The sequence below is a fragment of the Pieris rapae genome, chromosome 6 (genome assembly GCF_905147795.1).
Source record: "Pieris rapae chromosome 6, ilPieRapa1.1, whole genome shotgun sequence".
In the NCBI taxonomy this organism is placed as follows: Eukaryota; Metazoa; Arthropoda; class Insecta; order Lepidoptera; family Pieridae; genus Pieris; species Pieris rapae.
The window spans coordinates 1609410-1631822 of NC_059514.1; the positions used below are offsets into that span (position 1 = coordinate 1609410).

At 31.8% G+C, this 22413-nt stretch overlaps 1 protein-coding gene across 1 annotated transcript; it reads left to right on the forward strand.

Annotated features, from left to right (window-relative positions):
* Positions 1 to 12578: 12578 nt before the first annotated feature.
* Positions 12579 to 22358, forward strand: LOC110997218 (beta-1,4-glucuronyltransferase 1-like). Its single transcript, XM_022265272.2, has 4 exons — positions 12579 to 14008; positions 17078 to 17198; positions 19922 to 20047; positions 21583 to 22358. Exons 1-4 carry the CDS (start codon positions 12909 to 12911, stop codon positions 21790 to 21792), a joined length of 1557 nt encoding a protein of 518 aa, XP_022120964.1. The 5' UTR covers positions 12579 to 12908; the 3' UTR covers positions 21793 to 22358.
* Positions 22359 to 22413: the final 55 nt, after the last annotated feature.

Below are 22413 nucleotides of genomic sequence, written 5' to 3' on the forward strand. Positions count from 1 at the left end.
AAACAAGAATTAACGTCTCAGTAATAGTAAATCAATATTATTATTTTATATTAGGGGTATGGAAAAAAAACCTTTCCATAGCGCAAATGCAAATAATTATTTATCTCTGGTGTACATTTCTAGTGCATGCCGTGCATGTGTAACGCATTTATTAAAAATATAGGTATTATGCACCGCATCAATTATAACACAGTTCAAAATAAAATAGAAAAAATCACAACTTAAATTCTCTTGAATTGTCGATTTATTTTGGCGTATAGCCAACAGGAAAATTATGAAAAGTTGTGCCTGTTATTTTTTACTACGGACCAAGAAATTCGTATTCAAGCTCGGATAAAGTATGTTAATGTATATCTTTGTCTACCTGTTTTGGTATTTGTCGCTTATACAATGTACTTTTCCTCTGTGTCTGTGTTAAAAGTCTGTATTGTTGTATGCTTTCGTATCAAAGAAATCAAAATCAAACTTTGTTTATTCAGTTTAGATGCGTCTTAGGGCATACTTATAAATTTTAAAAACGTTTATAAAATTCGGGAAAGACGAAGAAAACGCCACCCGTTCGCAAAACTACCAGGAGGCCTTGATCTAAGACGAACGGGCAAGAAACTCAGCCAGTTTTAGCTTCCCTCTATATTACAATGTAAAATGTCATAAACCACAACGTCATTAAAGTTAGATAAGTAAAAAATAAAATAAAAATCTGTTCTGTGATTTACCACATTCACCAGTTTCAGTAGTTACTAAAACTAGTCTTTATAAAATATATTTGCGATTAAATGTATTTATAAACCGAAAGATGTTGGAAGACATGAATAGCGAGAATCTAGCATCAACACTCAGAAGAGCTACGTTTTGGAGAAACCCATACACACGTTAAGTACCTACGGATTAAAGAAATAGGAAGTATAACTATATTTATTTGCTAAGCAAAATCTTTTCTACGTTTTTTTTATTAAGTTTAGGACTGTAAATACAGTACATATAGATATTTTTCATAATACTTTCTAACATATGACAGTAGGGAGTTATCCCGGTGTTTGTAAAACCAGGTGACAGTTGACATAACAAAGTGATAGGTAGAAGCCTGGCAGAAAAGAAGAAAACTGTGGCACTTCAACTTTAATGGCCGGTAACGCACTTAAAAGCCTCCTATGTGGAGTGCCCCTAGATATTTTCTAGAACAGTGATTCCCAAAGTGGTCTATATCGACGCCTAGGGGTCTATGACAACCTGCAAGGGGTCTACGTCGGCGAAAAAAAATTTGGGGATCCAAGATAGTGGATCTCAACACATACACTGATAGTTCCTATTTACTTACATCATACTATCTTATAATATCAAATATATTGTACATTGTTTAAAAAAGTACCTATGAAGTAAAAAAAATATTATATATCTTTATAAAATTGTGTAAGTTGTAAGATGTTGGTATTCGCTTTGTGATCTCAATACATTTTGAACTTGTAAAAACAAAAAAATTCAATTAATTAATGTTTAATTAACATGTGTTACTTTAAGTTTTTAACGCTAAACTTCACTACAGTAAGAAATTTACAGCAAATCAATATCAGATAAGTAGGGGGTATACCCAATACAGAAAAACATCGCAAGGGGTCTACGACACATAAAAGTTTGGGGAACTCTGTTCCAATGCACAATTTTTCAAAGCTGCATCTATATCTTTTAACATTTGCATATGCGACACTTTAAACAATCCGGTTTCTCTCATAAAAAATAATTGTATAGTTTTCGATATCCATTACAATAGTAAACAGGAAAATGTGAGTCTGTGAACAAATAACTTCGTTAATAACACTTTTACGATGTTACATAGAAATTGGTGCATTAAGCCGCTTTTATGAGGCTTTTTTGCTTGAGTTCCGAACTAAAGTGGTTAAAACCTTTTTGCGCCATAATTTCTTGTTCCTTCTGAATTAGTATTTGGAGTAACAACAGAAGTTAAGGTGTATTTGTTCATTTAAATTTTAACTTTACTTACATTCGCCAATTGGGTTTTATTTAATGGTACTAATTATGATTCATCATCAACGGTTATACAGCCTTGTGGGCCTTGGCCTCCTCAATTACACTTCGCCATCGCGATCTATCTTGTGCTTCCCGCGTAAAATTGCGAAACCCTATTGTTTCGAGGTCCTTGACAACTCCATCCCACCAACACAGCCTCGGTCTACCAGGTTTTCTTTACTAATTATGATTAACTTTCGCAACTCATTAAAAAAAATATCCTTGAAACACTGTGTAATCTGACTATTTAAGCCGATTTTGACAAACACACACAAATATCCACCAACATCTCTGTTTCATTTTATTGTTTAGTCTGTAAGCTTTTTCTAAATAAATAAGTTATAAGTATTTCATGCTCGGAAATTTAAGCGGTTTTTATAATAAATGCTATTGCTCTGTGACACCTTAAAAAATACAGTGATTTGACTGTCGAATACTTAAACGATTAAATAGTTTTCTCAATCATTTTTTTTTCTTATAATGAATGTTTATAAGTCGGGGTAAATATACTTGAGTGCGGCTTTACAGCTCCAATCAGATTACGATTGAACGAAAAAGGAAAATTTGTATATTTGCTTTGATGTGTCTTTTCGTAACAGGAAGAAAACATGAAAAATCATGAATATTCAGCCAACTGTACACGTTTCCTTTTCCTATTATTCAATTCGGCCCCTCTTTGAGATTTTACTTTAGGGCTGTGAATAAAAAGTTAATGATACCCAAATAAATTTTCGAGCGGAAACTACTTAAAACTCACTGTTTATTTATTTGTATTAAAATCGGCTAAAATACACAGTATTCCAAGGATATCTTTTTTTGAAACAGTTGCGATGGGAATTGAATATAGTGATGAAAAGAATTCTATGTATAGTACGGATAGCCGATTTAATATCTTTGAATGAAGAAGAAATATTTAATTACTTTATATATCTTGATCATGCAGGTCTGTGACACAGAAACTAAGCAGCAGAGGAATGTCAAATCTCCCCTATCCTAAAAAGGGACTTTAGTTGATCAAACTTAGGCCTGGAGGGCTTGGCGTCTGCCGCCGAGTCCGGGCAACAAATACCCAGATATATCTTCTTCGCCCGGTGGAACCCACCTTACCTCTTGTGCTATTCAACTTAGTAACATATTTGACAATTCTGTCGCAGAATATTTCAGACAGTCACAGTTGCAGCAACATCATTTTATATCATAACGAGATGTTTGATTAATACGTATATGTAATGTTTTAAATATGATTTTGAGCACTACTGTATCTTAAAAACTCATCAGTCAATGATGCGACATGCATAAAATGTAGCAAGTAAATTACATTTCAGCTTGAGTGTTCGTACAAAGCCATATAAGTAATCGAACTTTCAACATAGGTGGCAGCCCTATTTTCCCCAAGAGGTTACCACACGTTCTGAAATAAGGTCTCACGGTGAAAGGAAAACACTGTCGCGGACGTGTGCTGACATTTATTTCACCGCTAAAATAAATGCTACAGAGGAAAGACCACTCTTGAAAGATTTCAAAGGTTTTTTAAATCCGCAAGGAATATAAAAAACAAATAGTATTCGTGAGAGTTAATTAATTTAAATATAAGATTAAATCTAATGAATACATGAAACGAAATAATAGGATCATTAGACATGAAATCTGGTTCTTCGAGGCTGTTTTTGCCGGCACCACCACTTTGTGGAACCAGCTGCCCGCTGAAGTATTCCGAACCAATTCGACTAAGGGTTCTACAAGAAAAGAGTGTGCAAATTCTTAAAAGGCCGGCAACGCACTGGCGAGCCCGCTTGCATTGAGTGTCCATTGGCGGCGGTATCACTTAAACTTGCCCGTTTGCGCCCTGTTCTATAAAAAAAAACGACGGACGATTTTAAATTTCAATCAATTAAATAACTTGAAATCAATAATAGTTTTGTTTAATCTATGTTTATTCAGATAAAGACTATAAAACTACAGCTAGGGTTAAAAAAGGCACATACGATTCAGTATAAAATTTGAGTTAACGAATTTCTTAGGCTATCGGATCTTTTTCATTGTCTGTTGAGTTAACAAAGTTTTATTATTTGTTAGTGCCTACCGAAGTTACTTAATTAATGTATTTTTTATTATGTAGATTGCTTTTCCTAGTAAATTTCTTAGGTTTCTTGTTTCGTCTTTGAATTATATTTACTTTCTGTGTGCTCCTGTTAGGATATTTCTATCAGATCTTTCAATACATTATAAATTCAAAATAGCAGTTATTACATTACAAAATCATTTTTTAAACAACTGAGACATTATACAAAGATATTACATAGAAATTATTTTCTGATAACTACTTGGGAAAAGGAAAGGAATAAATCCCGATCATGATAACTAAAACCCATATCAACCCTTACGCACATTTTTCAAATCACTGGTCATATAACGGTCGTAAATGTATTCTAAAATATGGAGATTAAACGTAATCTATTGAAGCACCATAAGGGACGAGTTTGATTTGGTCTCGACATGAAATTGCTTTGAAAGACGAGATATGCTGAAGAACCCTTCGATTCGAAAACGCGAAATTAAATTTCTTGCGAGACCCGAACTTATTCGACGATATGCGATACACGTGTTCCCGCTGTTAATAAAAATCTATCGATTTTCTTACATGTTAAGGGTGAATGAACTTTACCAATACAGAGATAAAGCCTGTTGAGAAGCCTCACTTTACATACTTTCTTTTTGGAAATGATAATTGAATTGTTATAATATATCTATTTGTCATACTTAGTGCTTAAATATTATTTTGGTTCCTGGCTGATTGCATCGCGAATTACGGAGTGCAAATTAATGTCACGACTGGGCACTGACAGTAACAAACAGGCAAACATGCAGCAGCAGGCAACTAGTTCCTGTGAATATCAAATGCAGCTAAGTCTACAGACTTTATAAACGGCCTTCTGCGTCATTCTAAAATTATAAGTCTTTCTTCTGAAAATAAAGAAAGGAGAAGGGAGGAAAAAATTCTTTATAACACGTAAAAAAAGGTTTCATTGAGTAGGAGTACACTAGGATTCCATATTTCCCAGTTGGGGCTAGAGCACTTTCTCTTTCTCTTTACTGCCAAAGGAGAATTTTAGATTCTGGAAATATTTTCATCAGAAAGATCTGTAGCCGAGAAACCAAGCAGCAGGGGAATGTTAAATTTCCCCTTTACAAAAAAAGGACTTTATTTGTTTAAACTTTGGTTCTGCCTGCCCTGTAGAACCCAACTCACCACACATCTTACATCTGACCTATTCGCAATTCTGTCGGTTATTCTGGAACATAATGCGTCCTCAGTGACCTATACGTTTATGTAAATTGGACAAAATTGGAGAAAAAGCACTCAACCCAAACCTATGTCCTCTCAATCCAAGTATGTACTAATTATTGTTACCCTGAAATGCCTACTCTGCGATCGCCATCACTATTAGGCGCGTCCACACAGAGCGAGCAGCCTAGTGAGTCATTTGCCGCGCGAGAAACCTTATCGCGAGGCGGTCGCATGCAGCTGAGCCTCTAGTGTACGCACGGCAAACGACTGAGGTGCCTTTGAGCAAATCAAAAAGCCGACACTTGATGGCTCCAGTGCTCGCTCGTTCGTCTACGGCAGCGCGCGCTTGCCCCGGCCGAGGCACGTCCACTCTAACCGAGAGGCAAATGCCTCGCGAGGCTTCTCGCTCGTTGTGGACGCGCCTATTCACACATTACATAGATATATAATTGTTACATAATGGTAGACATATAGGCACGACTGGATATGATCCGATTAACACTGACAGTAATACAAATGAGGTATACGAGACGCGTAATTAATATGTTACAAAGGATTAGTTTCAGTATGGGCTCACCCACTCATTAGTGCCGTCATTAAATATGAAACGTGATACGTGATACTGTTGTTGTAATGCTAATTATATAACCTTTTATAGAAAAAATCTCTGATCGTCTCGGTGACGGAAATAAAAGGACCTATTGTATAATGAAAAATTATATTAAAAAATTAAATTGTACACTTAAGAAACTCTTATTAAATCATAGGTGTATAGGACACAGTAACTAATTTTTCTAAACATATAATGAAAAAATAGAAATACGAATTGCAAATAATTTTTAACAATCAATTTGCCCCTGTGAGGCCAACGCCCACATTGGAAAACACTGCTGTATTGCCATATTCGTTTAGCAGAACTGAGGTCAGTTCTGTCTACTAGAAGCAAATTCTTGTCTACAAATCTTTAATTAGCGCCTGTATACATAAATGTAGGGTTTACCGAAGTTTGGAGTACAAAGTATGAACCAGCTGCCCACTGAAGTATTTCCGAAACTTTTAACCTGAAATTGCATATGCATGCAAAATGTATTACATATTTTAGTTATCTATATTTAGTTTTAGTTATCATGTTTTTCTTTCAAAATAAGTCATTACATAACACTAGGAAAAAATAATCAATTTTAATCTCAATTTTTATTGTATAATTAATCACATCGATCGGCCCAAATTTAAAAAATGCGAGACGATTTTAATATTTCCTTTTAGAGTTTATTCACTAAAATATAAGTATTGATTAATAGTTGCCGCATTCATATGAATTAAGTATTAATGTTTTTTATCTGGTAGAAATAACAATGCTTTAAGAAGCAATATTTTCATGTTCATTGAGCGGGAACGTCCCTTAAAAGTTTATTCATGCGAAATAAATGTATTCATTTCTTTTAGAAAATATATTCTATTTAAAAAAACATAAATTTATAATTTTACTTACCTAATCCTATATTAATACCTAATCATTATACGATCTTGTTAAATTATGTTAAAGTATTATATTGGTTATTTTGTTTTGGTCACTTTAATGTAAAAACAGAATCAATTTAATAATTGTTATGTATCACAAATTAAGTAATGATGTGTCGATGTCTAAGTATATTTTTTTGTCAATAATATTAAGTTGAAACAATATGAAGCGACTACAAATCATCCAAATCCCAGATTAGAGGAAATTATATAATTTTGTTGCTATGGTGATATTAACCATCTGGTTTTAACCATTGGTTAACCATCGGTATTAACAAAACAAAAAACAATTTATATATACATATTCTATTTGATTCCTCTTATGTTATTGCAAATAAAGACATTTTTATTCCATTTGAAGTGACAGTACAATCCTTTTCACAGATAACAAGAAACTTAAAGCCTGCGAGACTACTATATAAAGTGGCACTATAGCGAAGATTTTAAGAACTTTTTGTATTTAGTAATGTTTACAACATCATACATAATACTATATCTACAGTATATTATGTTACATGATAACCTAACTTTAACCGATTGTAAACGTAAATTTTACTAACAAATGAAAATCTACACTATATACTAAATAATAATTTTAATTTAGAATAAATTTAGATTTTACTAGTATTTTTTTAATCATTAAGCAAATAACTACCAAAAAACAAGGAGATTAGGCACTTAACATTTTTTTTACATTTATCAGCCCAATACCAAATATATGAAGCGAGTACAGTGGTGTTTATTCTGTTATATTCATTAAGAATTCGAATGACATGTGCCTAAACTCCTAGGATGGTCTTACCAGCAAAATCTGAGTATTCTTATACTATGGCTTCACCATAGGTATCATCAAGATCCAGAACAAGATGTTACAAGTGAATAAATTTCTTTTTATACTAATCTTATTCATATTCAGAGCGGCAAGTACGAACACGTGGTAGACACTCGCTTTGAATATTCAGATTTCATTTTCATGAGATATGCAAATTGGTTGGAACATATTTTTCTAACATTGGCTCTCTCGGGACGACGATAAAATGAACGATAAATTGAAAATTGAGTAATTTATTTATAGATGACGTGTGTTTTTCAGCTTTTAATAATATTCAGCCTTACGCTAATACTTCATATATACCAAATATCGGCATAGTTATTTTCAGATCAGATGGGGCACCTGGAGGGACCAGTTTCCCCTTTCCTCTAAAAATATCCAAGTCCCTGGCGGGAACGTTTGGTGTAAAGCGATTACCTTAATTAATTAATTCAATGATTAAGTTAATTAAAAACTTAATTAGCTTAATAACTGAGGTGAAAGGTTTATGAAACTTCAGATTATTTTAGAGAATCTTTTTATTTTAAAAAAGGTTACGACAAAATTAATAGAATTTAAATATGAAATAATATGGATTTCCTCGTGAGAGCGACATTAATGCCATTAAATGCATTTATATATTGACATAACCCGGCGTTTTGTTCTGTGTAAATAATATAATATCTCGTTTTAAAATCTTATTTCATTTGTTTTCTAATGAATATTGAAGTCATCATTAATTTTTTTTGGTGTGTGCTATATAAACGTTTCTTAACAATTGCCAGTACTTAATTGAATCGAGTATTAACATAGAGGTTTATAAATAAAAATGGTTGCCTGGAAGAGATCGCTCGAAAGCGATAAAGCCGCCAGTTGCTACTGTAACGAAATGTTAATAAATAAATAAAAGCATACCTGTCTTAATTCCGTTGCTAAGTCGATAACAAGCTGATTTTGTTGCTTTTCAAATTCTATGGCAATATCTGCCTCGTGCGGACCTGAAATTTGGAAAATATTCCTAATTAATGTATTATTATTACCACGGATGTGTTAAATCAAGATAATCATAAACACTAAAAGAAGATAGTAAATTATTCTGATAATGAATGCGTTTTGGAATTCACATCTTCACTTCAACTTACAACATAACTACATAACTTAATACATTATAAATGTTGTGTGTGTATTGTTGTTATTTAAATATTGATTGGTTCTGTATACAGTGTTGTCATTGCTATTTTTTGTTTCTTATTAATTCAGACAGTAAATTGTCTTATAATATTATCTATTGTTTGGAATCGAACCCCAGACACGTATTGTGGCTTATAAATGAAACCGAAATATGTTATATTGAAAATTAAAGAAATTATACAAACTTGCATTGTGACTTCATACCTTCAGAACAAAGGAATTTAAAACAAATAATTTTATATAATTGAAAATTACCTTCAAAATATTGTATTACTAATACACCTATAATAGTCCAGAGAATAAGAAAAGATGCCAAACCAAGTTGGCAAATGACGCAACGGATTATAATTGAACATGTACTCTCGCCCACGATTTTTGGAGCTGGATACACTCGTAGATATCTCTCAGGAGTCTATAAACAAAGGATTACTTTTATAAGTAAAAAGTAGATTAGTAAGTCTATAGCGAGCGAATTTTATGTAACAGGAGGCAGACTAGCATGAGGCTCACCTGATGTTAAGTGACACTGCCGCCCATGGATACTCGCACTGCCAGAAGGCTCGCAAGCGCGCTGCCGGCCTTTTAAGAATCGATACGCTCTCTTCTTGAAGGACCCTAAGTCGAATTGTTGTTTTTTATTCACGAAAAAAAATACATGTTATGTATTTACGTTAAATTCGAAGGGAATTAAACCCACGCTTAGACAGTATAATGGATTGCCTAATACTTTTCATTAGACTAAAGTACTCTTTCTCTTTCAATTTGTGTTGTCGCTTTGATGAAAAGAGACGGATGAGCACTTTAAGGTTTTTATAAACAATATTGAATTTATCGTAATTATGCTGTAAATAGACTAAATTGGTAGAAATTAGTTGTTTAAAAAGAACACTTATATCATTACCTTGTAAAACATAATCTTCGTACTATTTCTATATTCGTCTATGGTTTTGGTTCTATGATTGATTTTATATTTAACACCAGCTTGAAGTTGAGTATTTGCTAATGATTTATTCTGTGTTGGATGTAAGTTTTTTCCTTTATTTTCCTTAAACACATCCACATACACACTATCACAAGCACCTGGAAGTGTCACTGAATACTCTTTACTAACTTTATTTTTAACATTAATTACATTTGATCCCCTTAAAACAGTGTTTACGTCAATGTTGTCGCCTCGTAGTTTTAATGTCCTGTCATCCAAAGGAATAATTTTATTTGAAACTTGATCACTTTTATTCCTATAGAGGGGTTTTACGAAATTAATTTTGTTGCTAAACTTTTCGTGAAACGATTTCTTCATTGTTTTAGAAGTATTTCAGTGTACGACTGAGTGGGAACTGTTTGAGGGCTGGTTCGTAGCGTGTTTTAAAGTTAAAATTATCTGCCATGATGCTAACATAACTGACAATGCGGAAATGGTACCTCATCAAGCACCAAACTTTAAATAAATGGGTTAATACAGTACTTTACCTTCATTCGTATTCCATACTTATAAATCTTGCTTTAAGTACTACAGATTAATTTAACACATAGAATCCTTAAACGAATTAAAGCCGAATTTTGATTGAAGTAAATATGAATGTTTGAAAATATGTTTGAATGTATATTATTATTTTTATTAAATAAAATTGCAGCTCCTTACAAACGTTGTGTAAAAGAAAAAAAATAGCGATTAAAAAGAGTGGCGGAGAGTTTATTGCCATATTAAATTAGAAGCATTCAATGTATATTTCTTATTTTGACGTTCATAGTTATGTTACCTATATAAATAAATGATTTTTGAATTTGAATTTGTGAAAGAACAGCAGTTAAAATTAAATATTAATTTGAACATAATATAATGTAAATAATACCGCTATATAACACAAATATTACTACCCTTAAGGATTAACTTCAAAGATGTTGACGACACGAACTAAGACAACTTTTCGTAATTAGTACTAATTATACAAAGTAATACTTGGCAATATATTTAATATTAAACATTAACCTATAAATTAAATGTAAATGAAAACTCGGTTTTCCGATTTTATCTTGAAAATAATTATAATTATCTAAAGCTTCTATAAACATGAATTAATTACAATACCTAAATAACTTGAGGTTTCGCTCCAGACTAATTATAATAGCTAACATACAGTATGGTGCCTAGTTATTAACCTATATCTGCAAAGGTTTATTTTCTTCTGTTTCAATTAAGTATTTCCTCCACTTCCAGTAAACAAGCAATAAAGTGAAAACATTTTTTCACAATGACAGCCTTCACGCTTTGCGGTTCCTGAAACTCGTGTATTTTGGACTAGACTAATATGGATCAAAAATACTATTTTAATTTTTGTTTCTTTGTATATAAATACTGATCTTTTTATTGACAATAATCTGTTTTAAGTAGTTCGGATTATTTGTTTTTTAGCTATTGCATAGATTTTATCGTATATTTTGAGCGCGGAGACCAAATCAAGAAATACGGTAACGAAAATAAAAACCTAACACACGATGTCGAAATATAGGTGCGGCCAATACTCACTAGAGCTTGGTTTGGCGTGATCGGTGACGCAGGTGCATTAGAGTGGCACAGAACGCATACTGCGTATTCACATCTCTCTGACGACAGACTATATAGGCGCAAAGTAAAAACTTGTATTAATATCAATGAAAAACAACTGCCTTAATAAAAACTAAATATTTAATAAATATTGGATAAGATACTTGATAAATAATGCTATGTAATGGCTTTACCGAGGCAGCCCTCGACTGCCACACGTTTTTTTAATGAAATATTTGAGATATGATAGACCATATTATGTATGTATGTATCAAAACATCCAAGTCTTCTTTACTGAACAAATGGTTGTCACTGTCATCCGTCATGTTGGCGCCGCACGTGTCGCCCATCAGAGAGCATTGAATTATGATACTCAACCGTCAACGATCGATTCAACGTACTATTGATATTGATTTGATTTACCTGTAAGATGTACTTACTATATTTTCACATCCCTTCTTCATAAAATCCAAGGCAAAACCCAACTATTTCAAATTGGCATGCTTTAGGTGTGTACTTTTATTTGCATGTCTTATGTAATAAGCAATATATAATTCTGATTGATTTTCAATTGTTATTAAAACAATCTCTTGAGATTACAATATATGAATTGACATGTAATATTTTCCTGTGTAAGAATTTGTTGTACGCTGTCTACAATAACAGAATCTTAAAAGTTTTAATGTTCAAGGTAACGTAATCAATAATGAAAATAAACACATTTATTTAGGTTATATCTCTATAATTCTTTAACTTTCACAAACAAAGTTAAAATTGAGTTCGTGTAAGCTGTCACTCAAATGTTCTTCATACAGCTTTTACTCGTAAAGATTTTAAAGTATTTAGGACGTTTAGCTTTCTAACGTTCGTATTTTTGTTAAGCTTTATACAGTAATTTAAAAACATAATTATTATTATTGAATATTATATATTTACGTTTTATGTACATATAATCATTATTTGCATTTCAGTCAAAAGGAGCTTTTGGGGTTAATATCATATTACAGGTGAGTTTGGATACACCTAATTTCAGCTAAACATAAAAAAGCGATAATATCTGTTAATAATATATGTCAACAAAAGAGGTTTGATAATTATTGATTTCCTTCCGACATGCGCTGTTTCCCACTTTAGTTGTCTTTTCTCAAACCATAGAGATATGCGCGCGCATCTGTCAAATTATTTAGCTCGCGAAACAAAATTTGTTATTGCAATATTTACATTAAAAACATAAATTGTAATAAGTTAAACTTGAGGTTCAACATATGTGGCAATGTTAAGTTATTGAAAACAAATGTGAAGTGATGTATAGTTCAACAAAAATAGGTTACTAGGTTGTGTGTTGTGAATTCTTGCAGAAGATTTATTCTGAATAAATATTTTTAAAATACTTTAGACGACATGGTTTAGAATTTGTCATAATAACACTGTGGATCATAAAATGATAGTTTTAAGTTGGCATGAAATGAGATAAATCAAAAATATGTTTATCAAATGAAACTTAAATCTTACAATGAATTAGAAACATGTCGAGATGTTTACGAGTATGTGGGGCATATTCCTATAGACTTACACGCAGACATTCTACATTACTTCTATTTATTTCGTTTGTTGTTACTATCACTGTGATATTCCATATATATGCATTTAAACATCACGAAAAACCCCACGCGTCTGCACAAATTGGAGATTTCGAATACAAACCTGGAGCTTTCTTACGAGGTCGACAGCCCAATGAAAACAAAAGCTATTGTGAATTTAATTATGGCCTTCCACATTACATCAATTGGGGTACTTTCCCAATATTTTCCTCCCCTGAATCAGGTATCACCGGACCTTATAGAGTCATATATAACGCAATCAGAGGAACAGAATATGCTAACGATACAAAGTATGACGCGGTGACGTATGCTACACAAGCGACGCCAGAATTTATTTATCACATTGTTGAAATAGCCAAGTATTGGGATGGCCCAATCAGTTTCGCTCTGTATGTGCCCAACTACGATATGGACGTCTCTGTACAAATATTAAAACACATATGTTCATGCTATCCTGCCATGTCAAAGGTATCACTGCATTTATTTTACCCTAAGCGTCATCCACCAAAAATAAGGAATCCAGAGGACTTCATTCCCACTACAGCAATACCGACTGTTGCTGTAAACATATCCAGTGATATCATTTTAAAAAAGAAGCTAGATAATTACAGGAACTTGGATCGTAAATCCAGAGCTGAATACGTACAATGGGTGAGAAAAAGGAAAATTGAACGAATGATGGCAAAAGTAAATAAGAAACAGGAAAGCGCACCGAATTTGCATTTTGCCGATTGCTCGGGGCCTGATGTATCCGACATGCCGACATTTCGGCGCGAACATAAAATGATATATCCAATAAACGTAGGAAGGAACATCGCACGGAATGCGTCGAAGACAAACTATTTCATTGTGTCGGATATAGAAATGGTGCCGAGTTTCGGATTAGCGCCGAAATTTCTAAGAATGGTGAGGAAACTTATGGGCGATAAGAAACGCGACGAGGGCTGTATATTCGCTAAGACTGTCTTTGTAGTGCCGCTGTTTGAAGTTGAAAGGGGAGAGGATATTCCTCACGACAAAGACACGTAAGTTGATAAATTGTGCTTTTACCGCGACGGAGGGATGCCGGTTTTATGTGCTTTTATAAATTAACTACACTTATTTGAAAGAGCATGGTTAAGTATAGAGATTTTATTTCTTATTTCAGTCAGTTAATCGTATTAAAAACTTTGTTTGTTTGTTCCCTTTTGTAAATCTTTTTGTTATATAATGTATAATGTATGTTTGCTATTATATATATTTTGTGTTAGCTTAGCTGTAGGAGTACAAAATAAATAAATAAATAAACACTTTCTCGCCCCGTTATCTAGGAAAAGAAATATTTTTTTGTTATTAGATAAACGATTAACGAAATGAACGGTCCTGAATTCTATTTGACAGTTTATAACATGAACAAAATAATTCTCTAATAAAAAAAAACTCTATTGGATTTAAAAAATGTGTACGTGTACACACGTAAGAAGTGAAACTTTTTTAAATTCTTATTTTTCAAAAAATGATCTACTTACGTACAACTTTACTTTTTAATTGGTTAAATAAAGTTAAATTAGATAAAGTTAAACGTAGACATGAATACAAATAATACAATTCTTTAATTTTACCTTATTACTAAGATTATTACAGAATTTCATCAATTGTTATAGATTTATTAGCATCGGTGATATCGTTATTATATATTTTTGTTATTAATGGCTTACGGTAACTGAAAAATGAAATATATTGATTAAGATGGCGCTCTTCAATTATTCTTTATCTAAAATCAATATAAAATATATCTATATAAAATCGCTAGACCTTATAAAAAACGTAAGAAAAAATATTGGAAATTTTAAAATTAAAAAAAAAATGGCACACGCGTATAAAAAAATCTTCAGAAATACTTTTTCATTCTATTAAATAAAAGTGTAAATGTAGGTTCAGTTTGTTCACATCAAGCCTAAGCCTCTAACCCAATTTAAACAAAATTCCTTTATTTTGTTATCATGGGATTAAACACGTATTTTGTTCGGGTTAATTATCTTTTTAGGCTTGGCTTATTTTTCCGTTTTAATACAAATTTAGATAAGCGCGCTTGCAGGAAATTAAGAAGCTTTCACAACACTATATTAATTGTTTTTTGTTAGCAAAAACATGTTAATGTCGTGAAACCAATTTTGATGTGCCATAAGGATACATTAGGTAACATTTAAATAGAATACTCATATTCTTATTTATATATTTCGAATGACGATGAGATTTAAGTAATATAAATTTAGTATTTCGTGTAATTTTCCAATGTAGCTTCTAATATGGCTAGAATATTATTTTTTCGTTATTCTATCTTATTCTTATTATTATAAAAAATTTATTTTTGAGATGTTATTAGCAATAAACAAATAATGTTGGCGGCGAGAATAATATTACCTGCTTTGACGGATTTGGTAAATAATCCTACCAATAGCAATATTTAATTTTGCTTTTTATTTGAGTTACAGTTTGAGAGAACATGATAGACATCTTTATAAGTTTAAGATAGTTAAAAAATTGCATGTCATAGAAAGAAAGTTAACAAAAACGTTTTATACATGAGTCTTATATTAAAAAGGAATTAGAAGTGTTTTCAATACAGTACTTTGTAATCATGTCTTATGACAAGACGATCTTACTGATTATTTTTAATTATTTCTGAAGTTTTATCTCTTATCGCTTATATTAAAAGCATGAGGCATTTACAAAATATAAATATAGAAAAGGTGGTTCTTATCACTATAAAATGTAGTTATTTACGTATATTCAATGTAGGATAAATAGTGCTGTTGGAAAATGTTAGCGTTATATGTCGCAGTCCTTTGGGTGTTATCTCGAGTTTAAAGCTTTATGTAGATCATAAAATTTACGATGTCTCAAACGAGTAACATATTGAAGGAAAATGGTGTATCGAGAATATTGGTAGTTTCACTTATAATGTCAACAATGTTTCAGTTATTTTTATCTTTCTCATCCAGTTTAGATAATTTTAAGTGTTTTTTAAGTGTTTGGGTATAAAGTATTAATACATATATACGTCGGAGCAATGGTTTGATTATACTATGTAACCAAGTCTAAACCACTGAAAGGCTTAACACGTTTATAAATCAACCAATTTTAGATTAATAGAGTCATTCTTTTGCAAAACACTCAAATTATCATAATTAGATGATAAGATAAAAATAACTAATATTTTATCAATTACCATCTCAAATTCGCAATATTGGAGTGTTTGACAAATTCAAAAAGGCAGTAAAGATGCATGTTAGAATGAAAACAGTTAACTAAAATTAAGACGGCTAATGGCGACGTGTATCTCGCTCGTATATATACATATTAATATTAAGTTTCTCATGTAAATAAAATATTTTTTTTGTAATGAGAAATAAAGTTCTTTAAACATTAATATATATTGTTGTTGACATTCAAAGTGAACATCAATGATTTGCCATATCACTTCTTTTGTCTACAGGTAATTGAAATATCGTTAAACGTATCATAGCTGATTATTACCAAAAGGAGGTTTATAAGGAAAGGGGTAGTTGTTTTCCTCAAAAACACTAAATCAGTTGAATTGCTCCGTTTTAATTAATGTAACATCTCTTAATTCAGTGTAAACACATACACAGGGACGAAAGAGTAACTTCGTTATGAAGGGTAATGTTGAAATCATTAAAGCTATTTAAATTAACAAATCTAATGTGGTTTACATAAAATAACTAAATTTACTTGAACTTTAAGCACACAACTTTACAGACACCATGCTTAGGAGAAATACAATTCAAGTTTTTATTTGAAATCATTTATTAGGACAAAGTGCTTTAATAAAATGGAAATATTTTCTTGGAAGATGAAATAACGTTTTATCTCATTTATTTTACCGAGTCGTAAAGTTGTCATTTTATGTTTTAGCGATAATTTTATTTCGTTTTTGGTCTTTATCTAAAAATTAATGGTTTAATATGAATTTCAATATAAAGTCCTTCTAATGACCTCTGTCGGTATAGGAGATGAAGAAGCATTTTTTACGGAAAAACCAATGAAAAACAATCTCTAAGACATATTCATTTATGTGTGTAATTTTGTAGGTTGGTGAATATGGTTATCTCGAACCGCGCAATGTATTTTCATCAAAAGATTTGTTCTCACTGTCAACGGTTTCCTGGTCTTCAGACTTGGCTACTGCGGTCTCCGCACAATACACTAGAGGTTTGTTTATATATTTAAATATACAATATTGTGCGTTTTTAGTGGTAGTCTCAATATATACAGGGTGATTGGTAATGACGTTTGGAGGTGAGAGGCGTTAATATTTACGATAATTATGAGTTATCATTTTTAGTTTTTTTCAAAGTACGTCAAATAAATAAGTCGTCTGATTTATAAACACGATTTATCCAAACGGAAATACATAACTATTTCGCCTAGTTGGTGTATATTGTTATTAAATTGAGTTTTAATTTATATTATATTGATGCATCATTAGTTGAAGAAAAATATAATCTTCTTCTTCGTAAACTAATATTTGAATCTTGTACTTCCAAAATCTTATTAATCTTTTCTTTTACTATAAATATCTACTGGTTGAATTGCCTAGAATGTTCTCGCGCCACCCTTTTGTATTTTTCTATAGAGATCCATCATTCTCAGACGTCAACCTAGTTTGCGGGAACTGGCAGCTAGTTCAATCTTCGTGAAGGCACCGATCCAATTTTATCCGTATAGTGGCATCCTACTAATCGTCGACTAATTATTTATCGCTTCGATAGAGCTTAGCAAATTAAGGCTTGATCGTTTGAGAGGAAATTAATATGAGGGCGATTGTATTTGAAAATTGAACTTGGTTCTTTTAAAGCTTTTGTAATTTTATTTAAGGACGTGTAATGAAGAGTATTAAAAAGAATATTTTTTTATGTATTTAAAGTGTATGACATACAAGACAGTCAATATTATATATTGTGAATAAACAACCTCTTATCACCTGGACACTCGGGAAAACAGACAAAAAAAAAAACTCAAAAGAAACTTTCTGAGTAGACATATATTTAAAATTGTTATTTTGACGTCGGCTTCCAGTGCTATCGATCTGTCTTTGGTCTAGACAAACCAGGAACTTGGTGGCAAACTTAAAACTTAATTAAATACAGACAAGTCCACCTCGCGATATATTCGGCTAATATCTAATTATTTTTTTATATTTATATTAAAAATAATTTATATGTATTTTTAGTTATAATAAAAACAATAATTGCCTTTATCCCAGTACATAAAAATTTTATTATAAGAAGTAATAACTAAACGGCAAGCCTGTTAATTTCTATTATACAGCTTCTCCTTGGACATAGGTCCCCTCTAAGAGCTTCCTCTCCTCCCAGCGTCTAGCTTTACGCAGCCACATATGACCAACTGCTCTACTTATAACAATCTCCCATCTTTTACCTGTCTTTCTCGTTTTCTTATTTATCTTTGTCTACTCCCATAACGTGCCCTGTCCATTTCCATTTCAGTAGAAGTAACAGCATTTCAAACAAGCAAACCTTGTCATGTGTTTCATTTTTTATATTTCAATTTTGTTTTCTTGTTTGTCAATGAGTGACAAGGTTTGACACACACACCAAAGTCTTTTCTCTTGTAAAACATATTTAAGTTTCTGTTTTTCATTACTTCTGTCAGTGACCAGAAAGTATCTGTTCCAAGTATAAGTAACTTTACGGTCCAGTTATATGCCGGCCCATGCATACTTTATTAGCTATAAGATGTCTTTATGAGCTTATATACTTAAGACACAAATAAATGTAGATCTAATGTTACATTATCCATTCTGGTTACATTGTATTATTTTAATGGGGACCTAAACTAGGCAACTCCTGTAAAGTTTAATATACTCTATACAAGGAAACCCAGCTCTTTAGTAGGTTAAACTGTTTAACTAAACTCAATTTTCGCTGCATGTATGCAGACTGATTCAGTGCGAAGTTCGTGTACACTACATGCAATTATAAATGCTAATTATTAATTTGCATATGCATTGACGCAACTCAAAGTAAAAGGCATTTTTAAAGGGTGCTTTATATTGAGTATTATGAGACTACGTTTGATTTGCTATTTTAAAAGAGTGCCTACCGAGAGTTTTTACGTCGGCTCTTTCTCGCAGCCTTCTCTCGGCCTTCTTTGCCGATGAGTAGGGATGCTCATTCAAATTTAATGACGTGGAATAGGTTGGTGTTAGAGATAATGAGTCTGGTATTTATTTATATTTACAAAGTATTAGGTGTGCTAAAAAATGCATAGATTGACACATCTATCGCGCTACTAGTAGTAGATTAATATGATGGTTAGTGACCACTATCCTTAAAAGACACGTTATAAATTAGACGATTGTTTGTAAGATTTAGTACTTAGAGGGAAGGAGCCTTTGTTTAAGAAATTGAAAAAGGAATTTCGTGTGTTAATAAAGATTTGCTTTTCGGAAAAGAATATTATTGAAGTCAAGGTTTGACTTGATAAACATGATTCAGACTCTGCACCATTAAAATCTTATTTAAGTATAATTATGGTGTTAGTCTAATTGTGTGACTGTTAACTCTGAAGTTGTAAGTTCGAATCCCAGTTGTGCACTTAAAAAATTTATTTGCGCATCAATACAGTGAAAGTAAAGTTGCTGGTTTCATAAACTAAATCAATTAAAATAATTTCAAGTTTAAAAAAAAATTAAGCTTAAAAAAAGAATGTCTTGAAAATTGATTTTCACTTATGGCTAAAAACTTCATCTGTTCCGTTTGAATAGGAAATCAACCTTCTGTGCCTGACACGCGCCTTTGACTTTTCGCGTCTAAGTCAATCAATCAAGCCAGCATGCCGGTTTTCTAACTTAACTTTCCCGTACTAAAACTACTAAATTAAAATGTATAATAACCGAGGTATATTTTCAGCCAATGCTGATAGCTCGAAGGGAATATCCCTATCACCGCTGGGAGCCACTTTATTTCGGAACTAACAAGGAGCCCTGGTACAGTGAGATGCTGTCTTGGGACGGCAGACAGGACAAAATGACGCAGGTGATGTAACAAATGAGATATGTCATTTTTATGTTGGTGGCGTTTCGGGTCTTGCCTACAATAGTGATATATTATTTATCAAAAATTGAATTGTTTTATTAAATAATTCGTAACTTATTTAGGATTACCTTGGTTGGTAATTGTAAGTGTAATGGCTATGTTCCAGAAAAACATTGTATTGCAGAGTACCTTTTTAATGACGTATGGTGTATTTAGGACATATACATACCTGTTACCCCATTACGATGCGTGTAGTTTTTATTTACTCATCTTTATCGAAGTTTTAGGTTTGCCGAAGGATGGCCTAGGAAGAATGGGATTGGTAAAAGATAGGTTTATGTTATTTATTGAGAAATATTTACAGCGTTTAACTGACTAAATATAATATTCTTTTTACGCCCTTAAACAATTATATATTAGTATACTTTAAAAATCATTTAAATTAAATACAACAAGAATAACCCGCAAATTTCTATAAGATTGCCGACGATATAAAAACAGTGTGATAAGATCAGTGTGCTGTTAAAGTGAAGAGTTACCAAACAATAATAATAAAAGTTTTTCATGATTTAAATAGGGTTGTAACAAAATTCCACTAATCATTGTATTATAATACAAAATTGTTTTTGGACGTCCACAATTTCTAAGTCAATATTTATTTATAAGTAATCTTACAGCTACACATATATTATAAAGGATAAGACTTAGCCAATATACAAAGATAAATATTTTCAACTTAATTAATAAGTAAAAATAATTCGAAACACATTTAACCGCAGTTAAAACGTTATTCTTAATAGTTAACGCAATAGATAATATATAAGTTATGAAATATTGGATATTACAAGTATTTACCTTAATGAAAAAAGTATTCTCCAAGTGTAGGCGTTTCATTTCCCCTCGAACGTTTTATTAAATTCATCATGGAATCCTTCTCGCGGCAATATGATTGGTTTAATCAACTTCTGAGAAGCTTTGAAAAATAATCATCTCCCTATTTTCAATATGAACATTTCATTTTTCATTAATTTTGCACTACCTTTTTTGTTAAAAGTATTTGTGTATGTATTATATTTTATAATTATGACTTATAAATTAAACAACTGTCATCATTCTTTGAATTACGTAAAGAATACAATCAATTTGGTATCTTATTGTATATGTTATATAAAATTATAGGACAAAGCAGTATATTTTTTGGAAAGTATCTGTTCAAATTCAAATTTAAAATAATTTATTCATATGAATAGTGTACACTGTGTTACATATATATGTAACACAGTGTACACTTATGAACATCAAAACAGAAATGTATATGAAATGTTTCTAATTTTACATTTACTGTCAGTTCTCAAATCAAGGGCGTAGAACGGAAGAGAAGACTGGCAATAAACTCTCCCACAGTCTTTTTATTCGATTGAAAAATTGAGTATCATTCAATTCGTCATGAAATTTAGAACCATTAATTAAAATGGACTCATGATTTTAGACATTAAGTTTGACGTACAGTACTGTATAATTCCGATATTTCATAGATGTTGGAGCTGTGTCTTCAAGACTATCGGATGGTGGTACTCGATGGAGGATTCCTCTGCCACGCCGCGGCTAACAAGAATACTTCTCAAAACGCAAGAGCACAGTACCTCAACCGACAACGATATCAGAACATTATTGCTTCGTTTAAGGAGAAATATCCCGATCGACCCAAGTGTAAGATCTCGTGGGGATGTAAGCACACAACTTAATGTTACAAACCTTTTTTGTATATTGTCACCTATATCTGACTTAATTTGGGGGGAAAATGTATAATAAATGTGAACAATGAAAATAGAACGTGTTACAGGAATTTTTCTTTCTAAGAGTATTCAATTAAATTGAATGAAAGCGGAAAGTCAGCTATAGGACGTTTTTATTAAAGCACTTACCTTTGTATCTCTATCTATCTATTACGTGGTTACGTCTATATGCACACGATGATAGTTTTAGGCATGTACGTGAAAATATTTGCGCAACGTAAAGTAATGTGTACATAAATATCTGAAATTTATAATTGGTAAGCCATGAAATAAAGGAATATATGTATAACACACAGATTGGCTTTGATTTGAATATATTGTCAGTACAATGCATTTGAAGACCCTATTAAATATAATGCTTTATAATTGTATGATATCCTTACAAGTGAGGAATAAAAATTCCTATTTCATTAACGCGTACAACTTTACATTTTTCTCGTCGACCTCTCAACTTCTTATGTAAAAGAATATGTAAATAATATTATTTAAAACAGTGTTTCCTAACGTGAGGCCACGCCGGGGGATAATATGTAAGGGGAGATATTCCAAAATTTACTAAAATTAATAACA